This window comes from Phalaenopsis equestris, unplaced genomic scaffold, assembly GCF_001263595.1.
Source record: "Phalaenopsis equestris unplaced genomic scaffold, ASM126359v1 Scaffold000387, whole genome shotgun sequence".
In the NCBI taxonomy this organism is placed as follows: Eukaryota; Viridiplantae; Streptophyta; class Magnoliopsida; order Asparagales; family Orchidaceae; genus Phalaenopsis; species Phalaenopsis equestris.
The window spans coordinates 534,072-557,939 of record NW_018164829.1 but is presented as its reverse complement, the minus strand read 5'-3'; the positions used below and the strand labels follow the sequence as shown (position 1 = coordinate 557,939).

General features: G+C 31.6%; 2 protein-coding genes across 2 annotated transcripts in view; one reads left to right on the top strand and one right to left on the bottom strand.

Annotated features, from left to right (window-relative positions):
- The window catches only part of LOC110026612, a 30,342-nt gene extending 27,652 nt beyond the window's left edge, over positions 1 to 2,690 (top strand). Inside the window, exons 7-9 of the mRNA XM_020727617.1 lie at positions 1,724 to 1,837; positions 1,965 to 2,004; positions 2,216 to 2,690. Of these exons, the coding sequence (XP_020583276.1) occupies positions 1,724 to 1,837; positions 1,965 to 2,004; positions 2,216 to 2,368 (307 nt within the window). The 3' untranslated portion in view covers positions 2,369 to 2,690. The remainder of the gene's footprint in view (positions 1 to 1,723; positions 1,838 to 1,964; positions 2,005 to 2,215) is intronic.
- Positions 2,691 to 6,419: 3,729 nt separating this feature from the next.
- LOC110026625 overlaps positions 6,420 to 23,868 on the bottom strand; it is a 20,462-nt gene continuing 3,013 nt past the window's right edge. Inside the window, 7 exon segments of the mRNA XM_020727630.1 lie at positions 6,420 to 6,760; positions 13,907 to 14,023; positions 14,148 to 14,213; positions 14,542 to 14,589; positions 14,692 to 14,816; positions 15,611 to 15,736; positions 15,812 to 16,129. Of these exon segments, the coding sequence (XP_020583289.1) occupies positions 13,943 to 14,023; positions 14,148 to 14,213; positions 14,542 to 14,589; positions 14,692 to 14,816; positions 15,611 to 15,736; positions 15,812 to 16,129 (764 nt within the window). The 3' untranslated portion in view covers positions 6,420 to 6,760; positions 13,907 to 13,942.

The window sequence follows — 23,868 nt, the reverse complement described above, 5'->3', positions numbered from 1 at the left end:
AATGAAAGAAAAATATTATTTAATAATTGAAGTAAATAAAACTAACTAACAATAGTATTTTTTATTAATAATTAGGTGTTCAAATAAAAAGTGATAGCAAAAGGAAAAAAATTGTCATCGAGAGTTGAAGTGATTACTCATATTTTAAATTTATAATAATATTATTATTTCTCTAAACACTATGCATGATTTAATATTGTTATTTGTTCAAATTAATTTTTATCGCAGAATTTACTTTGATTTATCTGGTTTATAGGTAGTATTGATCATATTGAAATGAATTTTATAGTTTTTTCAATGTACTAAATGTATTTTTTTCATGCATTAATTTTATAAATAATATTAAATGATGTAAAAATGAGGAGGATGAAATGGATTTTATAGATTTCTTGCATATGCATGTTGATTGATAAAGTTCACTCATTTACGATCTTAGCTGTGCTGCTAAGATATCCATGCACATAAGCTGAAAAATGATATTCTTATCTACTATCTTAATAAGTACAATTTTAGATTGTTCTTTTATGACGAATATAATGATATAAATAAGATGAGATATTCTATCATACAATAAAATATTCTAAACATTTATGAATAGTAATAATTGAATAATAGATTATTATTTATTTATATATTAATTCATTATGGTTAACTAACATGCATGTTTACTTTTTTGTTTCATTACTATAATTTAGAAATATGAATATTCAATGTTTGTTGATAGATTATCATATTTTAAATCAACATTTTCTGGTAAATTTGGAGCTAGAAAATGATTGAAAGGAGAAAATATATTTATAGAAGATGCAACTAAACTTGGTAAGGTTAATCAAAATTACAATTATTTTACTTATAAGTTGATTTAAGTTTTAATCATTAGTGGGTCTACAGTAATTAAAATTTTATTCGGATTTCACTGTCCGAATGGATTTTTTTTTTCCTGCACTTTGGAAATTCCAATCTCCCAAACCCAGGTCCTGATATCTACCTTTTATACTTGGAGGACTTTTCCTCTCCATATTTTGTACTTGGAATTCTCTTATTTTCCCATCATTTTTCAACTTCTCAGGGTATCTTTCTCTTGCTCCTGTCCCCTACTGTCTCCATCAATTTAAATATTAGAGGAATGAACGAAGAATGAGTACTCATAAACCGGCTCCAGGTAGTTGGGATAAAGATGATGACGATGTCTTCTTGAACAAATAAGGAAAGGCGGCATTTATCCTTCCATTCATCGATTTTTCTTCATTACCAAAAGTTTCTTCCACTCCCATCCAATCTCCAACACTTCGAAAAAAAATTATGGTGGTTGAGACCACACGACCAGCTACTGATAAGCGATGGTGGCAGATTGGTAGTATTGTGGTGGTTGAGATGAAGAACTGGATAGGCTTGCTCCACGAGGAAAAGATGCAGCTGTGTAAAATTTCAGGAGGAAGTTGAGAAGTATCTGGAAAGTACTAGGCTCAGTCCATCTGAAAGATGTAGCTTATGTAGCCAGGTGTGCTTTCATGGATGGATAATCAGGCCACATAGCTTTCCAGTATACTTGGATATTCATCATTGTTTATTGTGATTGATTAGTCCTTATAATTTAATAATTATGCATTTCTTTAAACATGTTCCCCAATGTCATTGATATTGCTAGCTTAATTTTTTTTCTTAAAAGATGTAATAATCTTCAATGATTCTTGAATTTAAGAAGTTACTGAATCCGTTATAGGAAATACCTTGATGAACCCTGCTTGTGGGTTGATGTGAATGCTACCACAATTAATATTCTGAGTTCAAATGCAGAGGTTGCCCTTGGCTTCCTTTTCCTGATATCACTCTTCTCGTAAGTTGGCTTGATTTTCTTCTACTCTTTCCTTTCTCTTTTTTTGTTTTCAGCGTTTTCTTGGGATTTCAAGTTTCTATTCCTTCACATTAAGAAAGCAAATTAAGCTAAATCTGTTTTGTTTCAGGCAAAGGCGCAGCATAATCCACACATTCATGTATTGGCAGGTGTGTTTTGCTCTCTGATTTTTGGTTATTTTAGGCGAAATAGAAAAGTTTAGACTTCTGTCTGATTCATTTTACTCGACAAATTCTGCCAAGGGAATAAGACTGATATATAAAGTTCAGACTTCTGCATAGGAATCGGGTTGTATATACATAAATGCTTTCAAAAATATATATTATCAAGCTCCAACCTCTCTTTAATATTGTTCTCCAGCTGCTGAAACTCATGTATCATGTTCCTGCAACTTCTGGCTACCATCAGAGTGTCTGGTCCAAGATCGATCGTGCCATTAACCCTTTCGTAAATCGATATGCTCCATTTTTGAATGCTCCCATCTCAGCTATCAGGAAATGGTGGTCCAGGTAGACTAAGCTTTCAGAAGGTAAATGTGGATGGAAGGAATCCAGAAGAAGCTGTCCTTCATCTTCTTCCATGATGAGAATCCTAATTGTGATAGTTTAATTATGTTTCTGTAAACTATTGTTGGCCATCTTTGGTATTGAGAGAAGCTTCCTGTGTCTTGTGCTACTTATTGTCTTTGCAGAGTTGAAGCTGGGATGTGGGTTCTGAAATATTATTTTATGAAAAGAAGAATTTGTAAGATATCCTGATATGTTGTAGATCAGAATGATGATTTTGTAACTTGTCCTTAATTTAATATCAGGTGGTTTCTTTTAATGGCATTAAATTATTATACATCATAATTAAATTTTAGACATAAATATAACTATATTATTACCATATTGTGAGAAATTGAAGGGAAAAATTACTGCTTTATTATTCATCTCTGTTGTAGCTTCCAAATCATCATTCGAGTCAAATTCGAGTAGAGCTAGGTGCGCCTAGCCTGCCAATTATCACAGGACTTGAAACATTGCTATTTACAAAACTAACATTTTAATAATCTTTTTGAATTAGTGAGCCAATATGTATGATATATATATATATATATGTATGTATGTATGTATGTTATGATTAAATTGTTAATTTGATTGAAAATAAAAATAGGGGTTGAAATTTCATTGTTAATTTGATTGAAAATAAAAATAGGGGTTGAGATTTTCTAAAATAGGGGTTTGAATTTTCTTTTGTTTTTTTTTTTTTTTTTTTTTTTTTTGGGAAAGGTCAGCCTAAAGGGTAATGTGCGGTTCAAATTTGTGATTTCACAGTTAAATATAACACATTGAACTAGAAAATTATGTGATTTTGTAAATAAAAGATGTAAAAATGCATATATGGAGACAAACATAATGGCATGGAACTTAAAATTACATATACTTTTGAAAATGTAATAAGGGCACATTATTTTTATAATTATATATCTTATAAATTTTATAATGATTTTAATAATGGCATAAGTTAAATAAATATGATGACAATTTTAATGGTATAAAATTTAAAAAGATTTTATTTAAGAATGAAAAAAAAATAAATTAAAGATAAAAATTATAAAAAATAAAAAAAACATAAAAAATTAATGAGTAATTAAATTTTAATAAAGTTCAAAAAGATATAATCATTAATTATTTTCTAAGAGTTTTATTAAATGCAAGCATAAAGTATTTGTTATAGTATACACAATCATGAACCAAATATGTTTGATGCATGTTAAGTGTGTTTGTGCAATTGTGTCAAAGATAGTATATGTTCTAATAGCAAAATACATTGTATCATAAATTTGTATTGTTATTTACAACAAATTTCTAGTTAATACTTCAGATATTAACATAAACTTTATTGAATTATTATTTTCGAACACTAGATTGATTTTGATCTGAAGTTATTAGGCAATAAAGTAGTTTTAGTAGATTTTTACTTGTAAAATATATATTCCTAGAAACATATATTATCTTAAAACATTATGTATTATCATTTTAATATGTTTTTAAAATACGATGCTATTTTTATTCATAAGTTGGCTAAAAAAGACTCATTGTTTTTCAAAAGATATAACTTATTTAAGCTGATTGTCATGACTTCAAAGTTGTGTGAGGAAGAATTTGGATTAATTGGGATACTTCCAGCATTCAGTTTTTTCGACTTGCTTGTCAATCTTAATTTATTCATAGTCTGATTTAGTTTAGAACCCATAAATTCTGTCGCTTCTATATATATTATCAATTCGGCTCCATTGGAGAATTTTTTTAAAAAATTTTTGGGAAAGGAGTAAATCGAACTTGGGCCATTTTTACTAAAAAAATCTTACATCAAGAGTCATGATCAGGTTTACATCAATTGTTCTGATGCATTCTTGTACCAGGACTCCAATCAAGGTCTTCCACGTGTACAGACAGACCCCTCTCAGTAAAAAAAATAATAATAATTTAATATATGAGTGTGTCTGCATGATACAAAACTACATCAAGAGCCTAGAGCTTTTTACTACACGTTACTACATTGGTCACATCTCAGCACAACCAATGCACTTGCTACAAAATTACCTCTCAGCCTTTTTAAAATTCACTTTCCTATTTTGAAACACCAATTAGTTTTAAAAGTTATACATGTTTAATATCTAGAGTTTGACATTTTAATGTCATAAATCTATGCCAAAAAAAAAGGGCATTTCACTTCTAAAAAGTTAGGAATATTAGAATTTTTTATGTTATGTTAATGATTTGGGTTTTATGCATATGCACTTAAAAGTTTGGGTATTATAAAAGTAAATACATTAGAGTGTGAGGTATTTATGTAAATAGTATAAAAAAATTATTAGGCAATGTATGACTCATCCAAGAATATCATTATAATTACATGGGATATTTGTTGAGAAGCTGAAGTTCTTTAAAACTGCTCTCATTAATTCTTTGTAGATTAATGCAATTTTTATCTCAAATTGTTGTCAGTCTTTTAAGGATGCTTGCTTTAAGATAAACTAACTATTCGATGATCCTTCACACCTTCAAGAAGCCAATTTGTTCCATAATACATTCCTGCACACATGAATGTTAACAGGAATGTCACTACAAACAGACAGCTACAGTTGGATCATTGGAGTGTATTACAACCACTAAACTTAGTCCCTATAATTAACTATCCCTAGAATCATCTATTGAAGATAAAAAATAGAGAATTATCATCACCATAACCTTCTGATTTTATTCCTACGATAAATTAGAGAAACCTGGGCTTATTACGTTCACATAGTTTCCTCGTCTCTGCTCCAGTTTCACTTGCATTTTCTTCACCCAACCTTGTATCAGCATCCTCTTTCATGGTATCATAGTTGCTGCATCACTATACCCCCTCCCCCTCCATTTTGTATCATAGAAACTCGGAGATGGGCGAATCATTGTCAAATGGCACACTCGCCTCTCTCATGAGTTAAGAGCCAGCATCCTACCATCCCTCAAATTCCTTATGTCTAACATCAAATCCATTACCAATATCTCCCCTCCACGGATAATTACCCTCGCTTGAAATTTCAATTGCTCAAATTAATTAGGGCCAATGAATTTGAAGGGTTCCTGGACAGATCTCCCCTGACCTCCAGGAACAGTGACTATCAACGATGGTATGTCTTTCCCAAATCCTACTTATGCCACATGAATGCTAATTGGCCAACACCTAACCTCTGCCATGTTCTCAACAATATCTCCCACCATCGTGACCCAACGTTCTTAATCATGACACTTGTTTCAAAATTTGGGAAACTTTAGCTTGCAAATTCCAAGCCACCAATCGATCCAAGATCATTCAACTTAAAATGAGCTCCACAATGCGACTATGAAGACACAAACCATAAATCAATACATTGCTCAGATTAAGACGCTGGTAGATAACATCGTAGCAGCCGACGCATTGATGGACACTAAAGATATTACCCTTCTACATCCTCAAAGGGTTACCTCCCTCCTACCAAGCTTTTAAAACAACTAATCAAACAAAATCATCTCCAGTCAACCTAGAAGAGCACTATTCCCTGCTGCATAATAAAATCCGATACAAAACCTATCAAATGACATCCACAACTTATTAATAATTTATGGTATAAAGTTTATAAAAATATTTGTTAATTCATCAAATCATCATTTCTCAACAGGCACATTAACCCTGTAAATTGTATCCCAAAGATAACATAGATTTGAATATGAAGAAACTTCATTAAAATTGATGAAAGCATTTACCTGGTGCTTGTCATTAATATTAGCATCAGCTTGGAATATTATAAAACAAGCAGGGGAAGAATCTGAAATTCTATCCCTTTGTGCAGCCTGCTGCAAGTTATGCTGAAAATCAAAGCAAAATATAATAGAAGGCATCTATAAATAATCCAAAAAATACTTTAAGACAGTTGCTGTACGAACTGGGATGTGTATTGAGAAACAATTCTCAAAATAAATTTGTATAATGAAATAAATAAAAAACAAATTTTATCATCCGGTCACGACAATTATGTGATAAAATACAATATATCAAGCAGGAACAAAGGTGATGGAGGATTAATACGATAAAAGGATCCAGTGACTACAGCTAATCAATGAAGCATAAAAGAAAAGCAATCTGGAGTATTGGCTCATATATTAAAAGAAAATAGGATTAAATAATCCATCACATAATAACATAGAACTCACACATCTTTCACTAAATTTCAATGAGCAGTGGAGTAAGCATTGCAGGTTCTAGCGTTGGAGCAGAAACCACAAAAGGAAAGAAATGAGCGCTACATCAATTTGCCTTTGGGAAATTTCACCTTCACATTCAGCTCAAAAGTTAAGGGTGACAGTTCCAACCAACAACGTGCTGTCCTTGGAACTTCTGTTATATGATAGAAAGTGTCAATGAACGCTCAAAAATGATAAGCTATGCTGCAGATAGATGCCTTAAGAAATTAAACTAGTTAGTAACACTATTGCTCAAATCTACAAGAATAGAAGAAGCATATCATTATGGCATATATCTTGTTTGGACTAAAATACACACAGTGAGGGATAACCTTTTAATATTCATGAGCATTTATTTAAATTGAAGATGAATAATTTTCATTCTTTATTGACATGAATTATATTCCTATGCCAAGATTGAATTTGCTTAAATCGAACTAATTAACCTGTTTGGCATATTAAATTTTGAGTATTTGCGGTCGGAAAATAGTATAAGAAACTTAGATTAATGGGAAGAGGAACTCCGCCAAACTATTTCAAATTTTATTATTCAAGCTTAGTTTGAACCGAATTAGTCACATGAAACACATTGTTTTTTTAAGCCCAAATGCAAACTAATAATTTGAAAGAAATTTGAACCGTCTGTCAACAAATTTTATCTTGTACTTAAACCCATAAGCGAACTGTTTAAATAATGCTCAACCTGACCAACATGTGAAAAAAATTGCAATTCTCATTTTTGAGCGTATGAAAAGACATCTTTCATGAATTTGCAGCGTATGAAAAGACGCGTGAAAATAAATAAGAATAAGACTATCCTGTGATAGGCAATCAATTATTTGGGCTTTAAAATGGTTTGAAAATAGCCTTGCTGTTTCAAGTTTAAAAGGTGGATCAAGATCAAGATCAAGACTGCAACTTTTTTCAGAGCTCAAAATGAACTAGAAATACATGAAAAACAAATCCAGTTTGAAAATGGGCTCAGAAATTCGAACCATCTTTTTCTAGCATTAAAAATGCACTGAAAAAGCATGAAAAAAAATGCAATTTACAAATTGCTTTGCAGATGGGAACTGCAATTCTTTAAAAAGGTGAAAATGCATGGAAAAATGTAGTTTGAAAATGGGTTCAATAATGCTAACCGCATTGTTTTTACACAAAAAGAGAGACTTAGAATGTGTGAAAATATATATTTCACAAATGTGTTCAAAAGGTGAATTGCAATTGTTTTGACAAATTAGCCAAAATAAGCGACCTAAAAAGTTCACAAATATGTTTGAAAAACAATATATAATTTGCACGACTTGTACAGTTCTAACTAAATTTCAAACCGATTCCACTCTACATTAATTTGAGTCCCATAAACAAACATCAACTACAAATACTCAAATTTTAATACACAAAAAAGTTGCGCAGGTTAAACTGAGGCAGATTTAGTGTAAATAAAAGAAAAAAAAATCACCATAACGAAGAGAGATTCTTCATCTTAAATTTTAAAAAATATTTGCAATGAAAATTTACATACATTCCACTCAGTTCCTATGCATTTTAACATCTAACAAACAAAATTCAATTTTTATAAACATGAAGAATTGTATTTCACATTTTAAAGTAAAAATGGTGGTACTTTTGATATGATATGAAAGATTTGGGTGATATAAATGTAAAAAGCTAAGTTAGATGTTAGATATGTACATACATAAGAATTGGGTGGTATGTATGTAAATGTCCATATTTGTAAGTATGAGTGGTTCTCTCACACGTTGAGGGTGTTTTAGTCCAAAAAAATTTTGGAGGATGTTTTTCCAAATTAAAATATAACAGGGACATTGGTTCAAATAAATGCATTATGAAGGTTAACAAATTAATTTCCCTTTTTAAACAATAATATCAGTATAATTTTTTTTTTTAGTACAGTAAAAAAATAAACAAAAAGATTCATTTTATGGATTAAAATTTATGAAATTTTATTTATTTGATGTACATTTTTTATCAAGAATAAAAGATTTTTTTTAAAAAAAATCTCAGATGATTACATTAAAAACTATATACATAAACAACATTAAAATAATCGACCTTTTGAATTGAAAGTAAAAGCAGATCATAAGAACATAATTTCTGTTATTACTAGATAATGGAGTAATGTTCTCAATAATATTATTCTGCAATTTAAATAAAATTAAATATATCATAAGGCTATTTGATTATATAAAAAATAAATTTTAACTTAAAATAAGCCACAATAAATTAATTTATATTCAATCAAGTAAATTTTATAATTAAAAAATATTATGTAAATAAATGATAGAGAGAAACTCAATTTTTTTTATAGGGGAAAAAGTAAAAAGGGGTCAGTGATCTTATAAGGAGCACATATTGCAATACAAAGGCCATAAAGAAATTGATCAAACAATACAATGCCTTGATACGTGTGCTTTAAGTTCTTTACTATAATTGGAAAGTGAGTGGGCACTACTGTAGCATGCATGACAATAGCATGTTGCTATTGCGGGATACTATAGCTCGATATTGTAGCAATAATTGAACATTCACCATTCAACTGGATGGTAGAGGTTTATCATTTCAAGTTTGCCTTCAATATTTTAAATGTTGGGCTTCGAAGTCTTTTGGTAAATGTCGGTCATTTGACTCTCAGTAAGCACATATGGAGTGCAAATCAGGCCACTTGCTAAATTATTTTTTATGAAGTGTATATCTATCTCAACACGCTATGTACGAATACGATTAGATTGTACTTGATTGTGTGTAATAATAATGATTAATTTATTATGACAATAAATTTTCATAGGCTCTTTTCACTTGATTTTTAAATCTTTTAATATAATTTTGATCTGTTGAAGCTGATAGATGCATTTGGCAATGGCTCTGAACTCAGCTTCGATACTTGATCTTGAAACTATAAGCTATTTTTTGCTCTCCAATTTATGAGAATTCATCCTCAAAAAATAAAATACCTTGGAATACATTCTATCTACAATTGATCCAGCATTATCCACATTCGGGGAATCCTTTTAATTTATAAGGTATCATGTTTTTTATATGAAACTCCTTTCTTGGACTTGATTTAAATTATATAAGAATTCTATAAGCAACTATATTTGGGGTTGTGCATAAATTAACTATTAGACTTATTGCGAATGAGGTGTCAAGATGAGTGGGAGATAAATATATTTAATTTTTCAACTAACCTTTGATATTGTCTCATATTTACATCAATTCCTTCTTCATCAAAGTCTAATTTTTATCCTAGTTCTGTTGGAGTTTCATACGACTTGCACTCCATCATTTCCCTATGTTCACAATATTATTTTGTTGAGAGGAAATATTTCTTCTTTAGATTAAGTCACTTCTATTCTGAAATATATATTTGAGTTCTTCCGGCTTTTTGATTTCAAATGCTTTAGCAAGTATGCTCTCCCGAAGATGATTTTGAGTGAAAAAGCTATGAGTTTCATTAAGAGTGGCATTCATTGAAGTCAAGAATCTTTTTTTGAATAGATGATATCATTTTATCACTTTTGAGTGACATAATATCCAATAAGTACGAGTTATAGGATCAAGTTTTCTTCTATAAAATTTATGGACATGAACATAAGCAATACATTCACAAATTTTAGAAGACACCTTTGAGAAATCGTATATACTAAATAAAACTCCCAAATAATTTAGAGTACTTTTACAATCAATTACTATGGAAGACATTCCATTGACTAAATTGATAGTTGTTAAAATAACTTTCCCTAAAATTAATTTGAAATTTAATTGTGGAGCATAATTATCCGAGTCACCTCCAAAAGATTATCATTTTTCTTCTCCGTTACTACATTTTCTTAAGGAATAGGGGGCAAAAAAAATTGGTTTGTAATATCCTCCTTCTAAAAGAATGATGATAACATGTGATTAAAATAATCACAAACATTATTAGTCTGAAAAAATTTTATGTTTTAAATTAATTCTTTATAATGACAATATATATAAAGAATGTAGTGATAACATTGAATTTCGTTTAATTGAATATATCTAAGTCATTTGAGTGCAATCATCAATAAATTAAACAAGACCAATAGCTCAAAAAATATTAAGAATTTTAGAAGGTTCCCAAATATCAGAATGAATTAACACAAAATAATTAGAGGTTCCAAAAATACTTTCCAAAAGTAAACATGATTAACAATTTCACAAGTTTTACAATGAATTGAAAATGAAAAAATATATTGAATATTTTTTAAGGAATGATACCCTAGTTTATAATGATATATCTATATGATGTAGGCGGTATGAGACGTCCTAAAAACACAATGATTAATAAAAGAAAGATAATTTTGTAGTTATGATATTTACTAAATTTAAGGATAGATAAAAAGATAGCTACAAAGCGTTGAATATTTACTAAGGGTTGAATTGAGAGAAAATGAGATGTCTCCATGTCCTGCAATAGTTGTTAAAAAGCAATATGTAGTTTTCATTTTTCATATTATTGGGATAGAGTTTATATGTTTGAAATACATTGGCAATGCTTGTTGTATGGTCAGTGGCCACTGAACCTAAGATTCATGAAAGAGAAGAAAAATTAGAGGCGCTAAAATAATAAGAATTACAACTCGAACCATTCTGAACTAGAAAGTCGAATCTTAATTTTCATTTTCATATTTGGGGTAGAGTTTATAAGTTTGAAATATATTGGCAAGGCTTGTTATATGGTTAGTGGCCCCTGACCCTAAGATTCATGAAAGAGAAGAACTATTAGAGGAGCTACAAAAATAAGAATTAAAACTCAGTACCATTCCGAACAAGAGAGTTGAATCCTATGACTTTTCTATATAATTGAGAAATTTCTTTAATTTATTCATTTCTCTGAATAGAATCCTAAATCCACTACACGATTCTATCCTTTTTTATTCCCATGTTTACTTTCTGTATAATCTTGGAGTTTTTTGTGAAGCTTTCAACATTTATCTTTAATGTGTCATTTCTTTTTGTTGTAGATGCATCAAAGACTCGTCTTGAAAATTTTTTTACATCTTTTGAAAAAAATTTTGTGACAAAAAATCTCTTACCTTGGGATTTAGAAACTGTCATGATAGATATATCAAGACTCGCGGACCACTGAACATCACATTCCATCTTTATTTAACCCATAGGAGAAAACACTTTATTCAAAGAAGTAGATTTCCTCTGCTAAGATTCGAATGTGATCAAATTCATTGTCGAGTCATGCCAAAAACTCAAAAAAATCTCTCATGCTCAATAAATTGTTTGATGATCGCACATCCTCACAGCATAACATATTGAGATTTTAGTAATAATCCAACTCTAATCTTCATGGAATTATAATATTCAATGAATGGAATGTTATCTTGTTTGATAGAGGTGAGCATTGTCTTGATTTCGTACACGAATGTAACATCGCTCACCTTTGAGTAAGTTTGTCTAACTAAATCTCAAACCTCATATGGAGGGAAGATGAATATAGAAAACCCACTGATCTCCGATAATATGGTGTTCAACAATCATGTCTTGCTCGTGAAACCAATTTCTTCTCAAAGTTTAAAATTTGAGTATTTAGACTCCAAAGATAAATCCATAAGATGTTAAAAATTTCTCTTTCTTTTCAAAAAGGTTTTCACAAGTTGAGACCATTTAAATTAATTTGTCATATTCATGGGATAAAGTGCTTGAATTTCTTGGGATTCTCCCTTGGCCTAATATTTACCATTAATCATTGTCGCGTTATTTGAAGGGAAATGAAGAACTGATACATACTGAATAGAAGAAGAATCCAACAAAAAGAATAAGATTGAAAGTGAAAATTCTAACATTAGAGAAAAAGAAAATGGTTGGAAAAAACCCTAACCTTGCTCTGATACTATTTAATAAATAAAATAATGGAGAGAAATTGTCAAGAATATTTGTATATTGTGCCTTTTTTTGTAAAATATGAGAAGCATAAATACATCTCTAAGAGATATTACAAAAAGGGGGAAAAATAAAAAGTGGCCAACAATCCTACAAGGAAGCATACAAATTTCAATCCAAGGGCCATAGATAAATTGATCCAACGATACAATATCTTGTGCTTTAAGCTCTTTACTATGATTGGAGAGTAGGCTCTATTGTGGCACAATACTGCAGTGTGGTATTGTAGCACACTACTATAGTAAATATTCAATATATTATATAATATTAATAATATTAATGTATTTAGTTACATCTGTGATAGCCCAAACTCTCGCCCATCAAGGTATCGTCCACTTTGGAATGGTCTCACAGTTTTACCCCATTGGTATAACATCCCAGGAGGTCACCCATCCTATGAATGCTCCATCACGAGCACGCTAAACTTTAGAGTTCTATTGAAATTCCACCGTTACACCAAAAAATGTCTCGATGTTTATGAGTCGTGCTTTAATCTACTTAAGAGGTTTCACAATCTCCCCCACTTAAGTAATTAATGTCCCTGTTAGTTCTCGTATGCCAAAATCATCCATCGTGCAGATAAGACTTTAGAGGTGCCCCCTATAGATTTAAGAGATGGCTCCCACCATGTAGCACTTTGTCCCATTCAATGTTCAAAAGATGGTTTCCATGGTGTAAAATTTATTTCTGTCTAACACTTAGTTCTCATCTTTCGACTGTTATTATGTTTCGAAACCATTTGTAATAGCTCGGACTCTCACCCATAAAGATATTGTCCGCTTTGGCCTAATGATCTCAGGGTTTTGCCCCGTTGGTGTTACTTCCCAGGAATGTTTTATCACGAGCATGCTTAACTTCGGAGTTTATATTGAAATTCAACTGTTAAACCAAAAAGTACCTCATTGTTTATGAGTTCGGCGTCAATCTACTAAAGGGGTTTCAGAACATTCATATTTAATATAAGTAGAGACAAATAGTGCAAATCAATTAAATACATTAATCACTATTAGATATTAAATTTTAATTTCTTCCACAAAAGAATTTTTCAAATAATATTATATAGTTCAAATAAATAAATAAAATAAATAAATTGTTGTTAATATTTTAATTTAAGGTAAATGTACTAATACAATAATCTTAAGTAGTTTTAGAAAATAAAAACTAACACAGCATTTAATGGCATAAAGATGTTTACGGTGCAAATAAAAGAAATTTAAAAACTGATTTTCTTTATCTCAAGTAGAAAGGTCATTCATTGTTGAAAATAAAAAATTAAAAAACAGTAGGCTTCACATAGCCAAATATTTTCTTTTTGACGGTTCTCATCGTGCATATGATAATAATAGAAGATAAAAAGAAATACCTTTCAGCTTCATCAATCTATCATAAGTCATGAGATTCAGGATGAAGTGAAAAACAATGTAGCTCGTATAACTTCTGGCTTGTCGCTAAAAAGCATCCTTGCACTTTGGAAAGTTGCCTGACCGTCAAATGGAATTAAATGCAAAACAGTTATACTCTGAACCAAAACCAAGCAGATTCAGCAAAAAAATAGCATAAAAACATATCAGGAGAGATGACATTGCTAACGTGAGATAACTTACCATCTTTAGTGAAAACCAGCACCAAATTTCAATCAAGTAATTGCAGACCATTTGTTGAAAACTCAGCTGTTAAAAAATAATTTCATATGAATCAGAAATTGCATTATCATTTCCAAAATAACATTACAATGTCATTAGATTAAATTTAACTGAACAATTTCAACAAAAGATGAGGAGACGTATAATCGATGCCAATGGTACAATGGTTAAACCGAAATTACATTCACAGAATAGATGCAAAACAACACCAACAAAATCAACCATTCGAAACATTTCATAACTAAAGAAAATGCACTTCATTCTATGACAAACAAACCATATTTCACATCGATATAAGCATAATGTTAAATGAAAAAATTTTCCAATTAATGATAGAAGGGGAAAACAAGCTTACAGCCACAATCTTCACTCTTTCAAGATATTGAATACGCAAATATGTTTCCTGCAATCAAACATTAAAAAGTTATATTTAAGTAAAGGAAGTAGCTGAACTTATGATTAGAACAAGCAAAGTGAAAATTATGTTGTTAGCATATTAATACACCATTTGTGGCGAGAATGTGAGGATCAAACATCTTAGAATCTGACCTTGACCAAGAACCAGAATTGCCTTGGCAGAAAGAGCTATAATGTGCTGAACTTTCTCACTAGTAAATATGACTTGAGCAGCTAGATAGATATAGCAATTTCGAGCCAATTAGCATCAATGATAAAGCAACAGAAATTAATATAAGAAAATGCACAATAAAACAACAGTGAAATCTTGTGTCAATTAAACGACGGTTAAAAAAAAAAAAGCAAGAAAAAGATCCTTGATCTCCGTCTTCTGCTTGGTATGTGGACAGAAGTGGGATGTATTACCAAGAAAAAGATCCTTGACCTATAAATAAGTGGACAGAAGTAAAGCATAATGAATAGTTTCTACAGGCAAATTACTACTAGTATGAGATGGGATGTATTACCAAGTTCAATAGAAATGTAATGGGGCTGTCAAAAAAGCTTGTCATTCATGAACAACTCGTGTTCAGCTTGCTAAGTAGCTCGTGCTAGATTTATTTGTTAAACAAATGTACTAAACATGAATAATTTTTTTAGCTCAATTTATAAATGAGTGGAACACGAATAAATTTTTGTTTGAGATTGTTCAGGGCATTTTGGCTAAAATTAATTAAAAATTTAAATAAATAATAATATTATTATAACATTTTATAATATTTTTTTATATTTTATATTTTAATAAATATTAAATTTGATTATTTTTTAAATCATTGGATCTAATTTCAAACAGAACACGAGCTTAAACGAACAAAAAAATTTGAATTGAGTCAAACAAAAACATACTATTCATGAGTCATTTCGAATACGTCAATTTCGAAAAAAAAATAATAATTCGAAATAGTCAAACTTGAATAAGCACTAGGCTTGCTCAAGCACGGCTCATTTACACCCCTACTTAGAGATACCTGAGAGTAGGGTATACTTTTCCTTTTTATCTTCTTTCTCACCATCTTTTTCAGAAGATTCAATATTGGCCATGGACATCATGTGTACCGAATATGCTCCATCGGATATGCAAACAAATTCGGGTCCTGAAACACGTTAGTGAACCAACCATAAAACCATACACGAGCTTAAAACTTGTGAAAACAAGGAGAAAGCACTACTTGCGGAAATGTCCGGAGGAACAGCCAACAATTGCACTTTTATCTTCACATCCAGACAGTACACATGAGCATACTTGGAAGAAGAATCAGCACAAACTTCTGACGCTGTAAAAGTACCATGCAGGGTCAGGAGATGTAAATCTCCAACAGAATCCAATATCAAAAACTGCTTCTGAGACAGCAAATGGATTGAAATTGCTTTTACTGATGCCAGAGCTCCGGTGTCGCTTTCAGAAATGACATTATTGCACTTAATTTTGATGAAAAATGAGCCAAGATCGCCAGAGTTCTGTCTCAATCTTACACACCTCAATTTACCTGGAAAGGCACCAAAAAATGATCAGCAATCTAGAAGGCTAGTCCTTTCGAGAATAAAGAAAAGTTAATATTGGACTACAAAATATAAACAGAAATATTCCTTATGAAGAATGGCATGTTCATATTTCTCATTTGAAAAAAGACAGAGCAACCCAGACACAAAATGTTAGCTTGAATTAATCACGGCACCCTAATAATCATTTCAAACAAATTTAAGGCCAAAACATATGGGAGAGAAAATTCCCATAAAAGAGAAAGGACAGATAGTCGCACAAAAAGGTCTCAGATATTCAGCCCCATTACTCTAGCTCAGCATAATAGTCAAAAGGTGTTTTTAAGTTATTCCCATCTTCTTAAGTATGATACTGGTGAAAAACGAAATAGCTAATAGAGACAGAAGAGAAGTCCATATGAAAAAGTATCTCTCATGCTCAATGTTCCTAAAAGTTGGAACACTTTTAGGCAAAGAAGTATGTGCTTCCCTATTGGTTGCATGCTTTTCAACAATATGGCTTGTATGGACTTGAGAAGCCCAATATTGAATCTTTCGAACATACAGATAGCACATCATGGTCCCCTCTGATTTCTTTCTGAATGTTCGGGTTTACTTGCCAGTATGCTGTACTACTCAGTAATCATCGCACAAAACTTACAAACACCCTTGCAAGCTGAAATATTTCTATCATTATAAGATTTTGCATGTGTGAGCATTGATATTTTGTCTGTGTGGGTTGTAAATCTAAGGTGTTTTCTTTCCTCTTAGAGATGGTTACACGACAACAATTGAAAAGAATTGATTATTTCATTCCAATGTTTGTGTAGTATGTATTTAAAAAAATTTTAAAAAGTGTGTAATATTCATATAATTCTAGGAGACTTTCTAATAAGAAACAAACAAAATCAAAAAACAATAATTACAATAGTCCAACAATTGATAAGTACGTAAAAGAGATATCATGGATTAATAGGGTCGAAGCAAAGAAAGAAAGAAAGAATGCCATAGTCATGTTGACTGTGGGCCCCAAATAACAAAAATTATGCAAATCTTTCGCACTACAAATTGAAAATTAGTACTTTAGGATTACAGATGAAAAAAAAATCCTAACAATCACTTCTTTCATCAGTTAGCAAGAAGCTTTCAAAGAGTACAACTTGCAAATTGTCGCATCTAAATTGATGTAAATCTCAAAATTTACGCATAAAAAAGCTAGACATGTGCAATGAGAAACAAATTAAAATATCTTTTTCATTTTAACAGTTTGAGTTATTTCTTTTAGTAGTAGTTTTAGTTTTCCTAACATTTTTCATGTTTTTTCTAGAATAAACCGCTAATGTCCCCTAATATGTGAAAAAGTTTTATTATCATATTTTATTATTGGAACAATTATTTCTCTGCACTTTGTGGCACTTAGGAGCTTTGCAATTGTTGTTTGTTATTGTATTGAAATCTTGTAATCGAATCTAGAGTCAATGGCTGCAATAGCCATGATCTGCTTGCCTAAATTTGCAATTATCCCTAGCATATTGTCGCTAGTGAGGTTATAGTGTTCTAGTGGTGTGTTGTCCCTATGAATGCTTTTGCAATGGATGTATTAGATGGATTTTCAGACGACTACTATAGGCATGCAAGATGTTGATAGATGGCTTTAGTGTATGTCCTACTATTGGAAGTTACAATTTATGTTGTCATTTCCTTTAGTGCGGCTTGTCCTTAGGATTTCCATCTATGGCAATGATATTTTTTTAGTGTAAATCTAATAGGATTTTAAGACAAGTTATTTTAGGAATATAAAAAGAGAATCAAGTACATCCAAAAAAATTTCTGTTTAGATGTGCAATTCCTTGTCTCTACTTCAACAAGTGAGAACCTCATGATTTCCAAGAGAGAGCATCTCCACGTACGAAAAAGAGAATTGATTTGATTATCTTCCTAGCTCTCTAATGGTCTGTTTGAGATAGCTTTCTCATTGCTTTTCTTTTTAGACTGTCATCACAATTATGTTTGGCGAATTGCTTTTTTAATTTTTTTTATAGTAGAAAGTTGTTTTTCTCAATCTGGGTTGTTAAAGTGTGGTAATTGTCAGAAAGCTGCATTCTGATTTTTTTTAAATAATATAAATTTGCAATAGCCACCGCACCTTTTTGAAAAGCAGTTTCTTCTACAATAACTTCACAACCGCACCTTTTTGAAAAACAGTTTCTTCTACAATAACTTCACAGTTACTTTTTCAAACAGCTGCAGCTACCCTAAACAAACCCTAGATGTTAATGTGGTTTGCATTTGTGATTAATTCTCATAAAATTTAATAAACTAAGTGCGAACCAATAAACGACCATCCTGGTACGTAACTCGGTCATCTATTCTCTCCTTAGTGAGCATCGATCACCCACCCTTCTATTGGGAATACAACAATCAAGCATCAACGACAGAGTTGACCGCTAGATTGACCCTCTAGATTGGTTAAATCAGCACCAGAAGCCAACTTAACAAGCCAAACCCAACAAACGAGTACCATCTTATCAGGTTTACCAAATGACGAGTTGACCTATCAAATTCATAGGTCGAATATCTCTTAGCTCACTGATTATCAGCTACCTATATGTCTATGTTTATTTATGAGTCATTTGATATCCGCATCATCACAATGTACCATCGACATGTGTTGAAAAACATCGCATTGTACTAAAATATTTTAATATATTTTCTTTGCAACTCAACGGGGAAGAGAGTTTATCTCGAGACCTACAAATAGAGATGATCTCCTTCCTATGAATGGAGGGCTTTCTCTTGATTCCTCATTCTTCTTCCCCTAGAATAAAAGACTGATTCAATCTCTTAATGGAGTCATTGTGCATTCCATCCTCTTGAGCTTCCTTTACAAGTTTGAACGTGAGCCCAGGAATGATTAAAGGCCCAATGTCCTAAAAATATTCAACATCCTAAAAGGTGCGATAAGCATGGAGTTTATACCCAAATCCAGATATAGACTTCGTGTGAAGGGAAAACAATAAGGGTGAAAAATGGATTGCACTAGGGAGTCATTGATGTAACAGATAAATGAACTGAAGTACTGAATGGCAACGATGATACAAGAGATGTGAGAAATTACCTCTAGAACCCACCATAAGACTCATACAGAGTCCTCAGGATCCGTGGTTTGCAAACGAAAACTACTAAGAGTAAAGCCAAGAAGAGCCTTCTTGTCAATGCTTGAAGAGGAAGCTGATGAAACATACATCTCAAAGGATGAAGGATCCACATCTTTGAACAAGAAAGCAGAGAGGAAAAGAGAAAAGAAAAAGAAGTATAAGCTATATATGAATATTTTCTTAAGAGAAATGGCAGAAGCTAAAACACCAATGAAGTTTATGATCACAATGTTGGAGTCTGAAGAATAGATTCAGCTGACCATGTAACTTCATTTGAGTCCGTCGCATGCTTGTTACGTGTAAATGATACTCTGAAGTGTCAATTATTCTTCATGATGTCAAAAGAATCAGATCTTGTTGGTTCAACAACTTGATTGTATGAGTCATCATATCATTAAGTAAATGTTCGTGGTTCAATTTTCCAACACCCAGAAGCCACAAAAGAATTTTCACACCCTTCTGAAAATTGATCAAGAAACTTGTATAAAAGTTTGAGAAGCTTCATCACCAGATTTCAACAAGAAATGTTGAATACGAGAGATTTGGAACTAGCAGTCGCTCATATAGTACTAGTTAAAGCCTTACAAGAAGGACCATTCAGGTATGTCCTTGGTTTTCAAAAACAAAAAACTTTGCTCGAACCTTGGAATTGGTCGACAACTACGTATTGACCAAATAATACAATTTTTTATTGAATTCTTCTAGAACTGAAAACCAAAAAGCCAATTTAAGAGACGACATCCAAAAGACATGAAAGAGCGAAGAGATCGATCGGCTCAGAGGGAATCACAAGTAGTCCCTAAAAGTCGAATTCATAGGTTGGAGCATGACTACATTGATCACGGACTAATCAGTAAAATATCGATAAAAAGGACAAAACCACCTCGACATCATCATCAGAAGTAACTTTGTTGATAGTTTCTATGAGTGAGATTGTCGAAGCCATCCAAAATAAAGAATTCTTTAAGAAGTCTGTGCCGATGCGAGCGGGAGCTTTTACCTGCATGATCCAAATAAATAATGTGCTTACCAAAAGTGGACACAATACAGCGGGCTTTCAAAATGATAGAAGCTTTGATCAAAGAGTTGATCAAAGCCAGGAAGCTTAAGAAGTTTGTGGCCCGATATGCAAATACCAGACGATAATGAAAGGAGCCCGCAAAAGAAGAGAATATCGAAACAGTCCCGGCAAGAGACATGCATATTTCTGCAGTAGTCCCAGCCATTCCATGAGAAGACAGACCTAAAGCTTCAGGCCGATCCAACCTCAAGCAGTAAAGGGTGGGAAATGTCAACTAGGTTACCCTTGCAAGGTCAGCCATTACAACCCATCTCCACATTAATTTTACAGAAATTGATTTTTCCACTAGTGAAAATCCTTTTAATGAAGTTATAGTGGTCAGTGTCTTGATCGCAAAGTATCAAATCAAGAGCATTCTCAAAGGCACGGATAGTACAGTCAAAATTCTATTTAAAAACCTTCAAGAATATAAACATGGAGAATGCTTTCTATGGGGGAGGAAGAAAACTTACGGGATGAATTCTTTACCAGAGACCTCGGCAGAGGTAGAAAGACAATTCACAAAATTGATAGATTTTATTGTAGTGGACGCCCTTACCACCTACAATGCCATCCTCAACAAGACAGTGTTGAACATCTTTAAGGTCATTGTCTCAACATTTCATGTGGTAGTAAAGGTCCACATAGGGGGACAAATTATTATCATCCAAGGAGACCTTGTGTTGTTTTGGACCAATTACCTCTGAGCTATAGAAAGTGTACAAGAGGATACCCTGTAGTTTGATGTACATAAAGGAACTAGCCTTGAAGCAACTGAGACTGTGAAGAAGGCACCCATTTTCGAGGATGTCAAAGATAAAACCTTCCATATTAACTTTAATTTCAGCAATGAATATAAAGATCATCTGATCGCAGACTTAAGAGAGCAGCAAGATGTATTCTCCAGGATAGCTTATAAGATGTTGAGAGTAAATGTTGATGTAGCTTACCACTGACTCAACATCAAACTAGGAGTAAGAGCAATCAAGTAAAAGATGAAACTTCTGGCAACCACTTTATAACTAAGCCCATTCGAAAAGAGGTCAAGAAGATGTTAGATGTTAATTTCAATAGAGAAGTACAATATTTAGATTGGTTGGTGAACGTTGTGATGGTCTGAAAAGCAAATAACAGATGAAAAATGTGTGCTAACTTCACTAACTTGTACTCAGCATATCTGAAGAACAGTTACTCTTTACTGCGAATTGACGCACCGATCAATTTCACAATAAGATATTCAACAATGAGCTTTTTAGATGTTTTCTCAAGATATTACTAGATTAAGATGCACCCCACATATTGAGAAAACCATCTTCATCAATAAATAAGGAGTGTATTGTTATAATATAACACCCTTCGGTCTAAAATGCCAAAGTGACATACCAAAGATTGATAGAAATAACTTTTGTCAATAAAAAGGAAGGAATGTTACAATCTATATACCTCTTGAAGAAAGAATTTTTATTAGAGGAGATTTAAATGGACATGTTGGTAGAGTGGTTGAAGATTTAAAAAATATTCATGTTGGCTACGGTTTTGGAGTGACTAATGAAAAAGATAGTCATTTTAGATTTTGCTTTAGCATATGATTTTATTATTACTAATAATTTATTCAAGAAAAGAGATAAGTATATTATTACTTATAAGAATGGATCAAATAAAACACAAATTGATTATTTTCTTATGAGAAGAAGAAATCGTCAAGATTATAAAGATTATAAGGTCATTCCAAGTGAGAATTTCAGTACCCAACATCGATTATTAGTTCTAGATTTTAAAATGAAGAGTTGTAAAATAAAAAATACCAGGACTCATCATTCCAGAATTAGATGGAGGAACCTAAAAGACACAAATAAAATTATTTTTATAGTAAAATTCAAAATTTCAAAATTTAGATGTTCATGAAGAAACAAATGTTATGTGGGATAAAGTAACAAATATTATTAAACAAGTAGCAAAAGATGTACTTGGAGAATCAAAAAGAAAAATTTTTATAAATAAAAATAATTGGTGGTAATAATGTGCAAGAGAAAATAAAATATAAGAAGTTATGCTATAAAAATTGATTTAAATGTAAAAATTTAAAGAATTGAGAAAAATATCAAACAGAGAGGGTCTAAAAGAACAACCTGTGACACTAAAAGTTATGATTTTAGTGATTTTTATATAGATTAGATACTAAGGAGCGTGAAAAATATATGTATAAACTAGCCAAACAAAGAGATAAAAAAATAAAGATTTAACTCAATTAAAATGTATTAAAAAAGATAATAAAAAAATACTTTTCTTAGAAAAAGATATTCAACATAGGTGGGTGAGTTATTTTAATAAACTTTTTAATGAATTTTTTTAAAATATGATCGACCTTAGTGATCTTAATATATTTAATAATAATAAAATGTTCATTTTTATCGTCGCATTAGTAAAAAGGAAGTTGAAGAGGCTTTAACGAAAATCAAGGTTGGAAAGTTTGTCGGACCTAATGATATCCCAATTGAAGTATTGAAATGTTTAGGAGATTTGGGAGTTTCATGGCTTACTAAACTCTTTAATATTATTTTAAAAACTAAAAAGATGCCTGAGGAGTGGAAAAAGAGTATTTTGGTCCCCATTTTTAAGAATAAAGGGAGTACGACAAGAGTTTGCAAATTATAGTGGAATTAAGTTGTGTCATACTTTAAAATTATGGGAGAGGGTAATTGAACATAGGTTAAGATGTATTACAAAAATTTCTCTTAATCAATTTGGATTTATGTCAAGCAGGTCTACTATGGAATCTATATATTTATTGAGGTTTGATGGAGAAGTTCATAGATAATAAGGAGGATCTACATTTGATTTTTATTGATTTAAAAAAATCTTACGATAAGGTTCCAAGAGATATCCTTTGGAGAGTTTTTGATAAGAAAAGTGTTGACATGACTTATATTCAAGTCATTAAAGATATGTATGCTAGAGTTGTTACTTGTGTTCGAACTGAAGGAGGTTTAACCAAATATTTTCGTATTTATGTTAGATTACATCAGGGGTCGGCTTTAAGCCCATATCGTTTTGCTTTAGTTATAGATGGTCTTACTGGACATTTACATGAGGATGTACCTTGGTGTATGATTTTTGTTGATGATATCCTTCTCGTGGATAAGATGAGAAAAAAAAGCCCAGGAAAAACTTGAATTATGGATGTTTGCATTGAAGTCTAAAGGTCTTCATTTGAGTAGAACTAAAACTGAATACACGGAATGTAATTTTAGTAGTAGTTCTAGTGACAACTGTGTAACTTTGGGTGATCAAATTATTAAAAGGTGTGAACGATTTAGATATCCCAGGTCTGTTGTTCAAAGTGATTGTGATATAGATGGAGATGTTAATAGTAGAATTCAAGTTGGTTGGTTGAAGTGAAGGAATGCTTCGAGCCTTTTGTGTGATAGGAAAGTACCGCTTAAACTGAAAGGAAAATTTTATAAGAGGGTGGTGAGACTTGCGATGCTCTATGGCGCTGAATGTTGGCCTTTAAAAGAGAAGCATAATA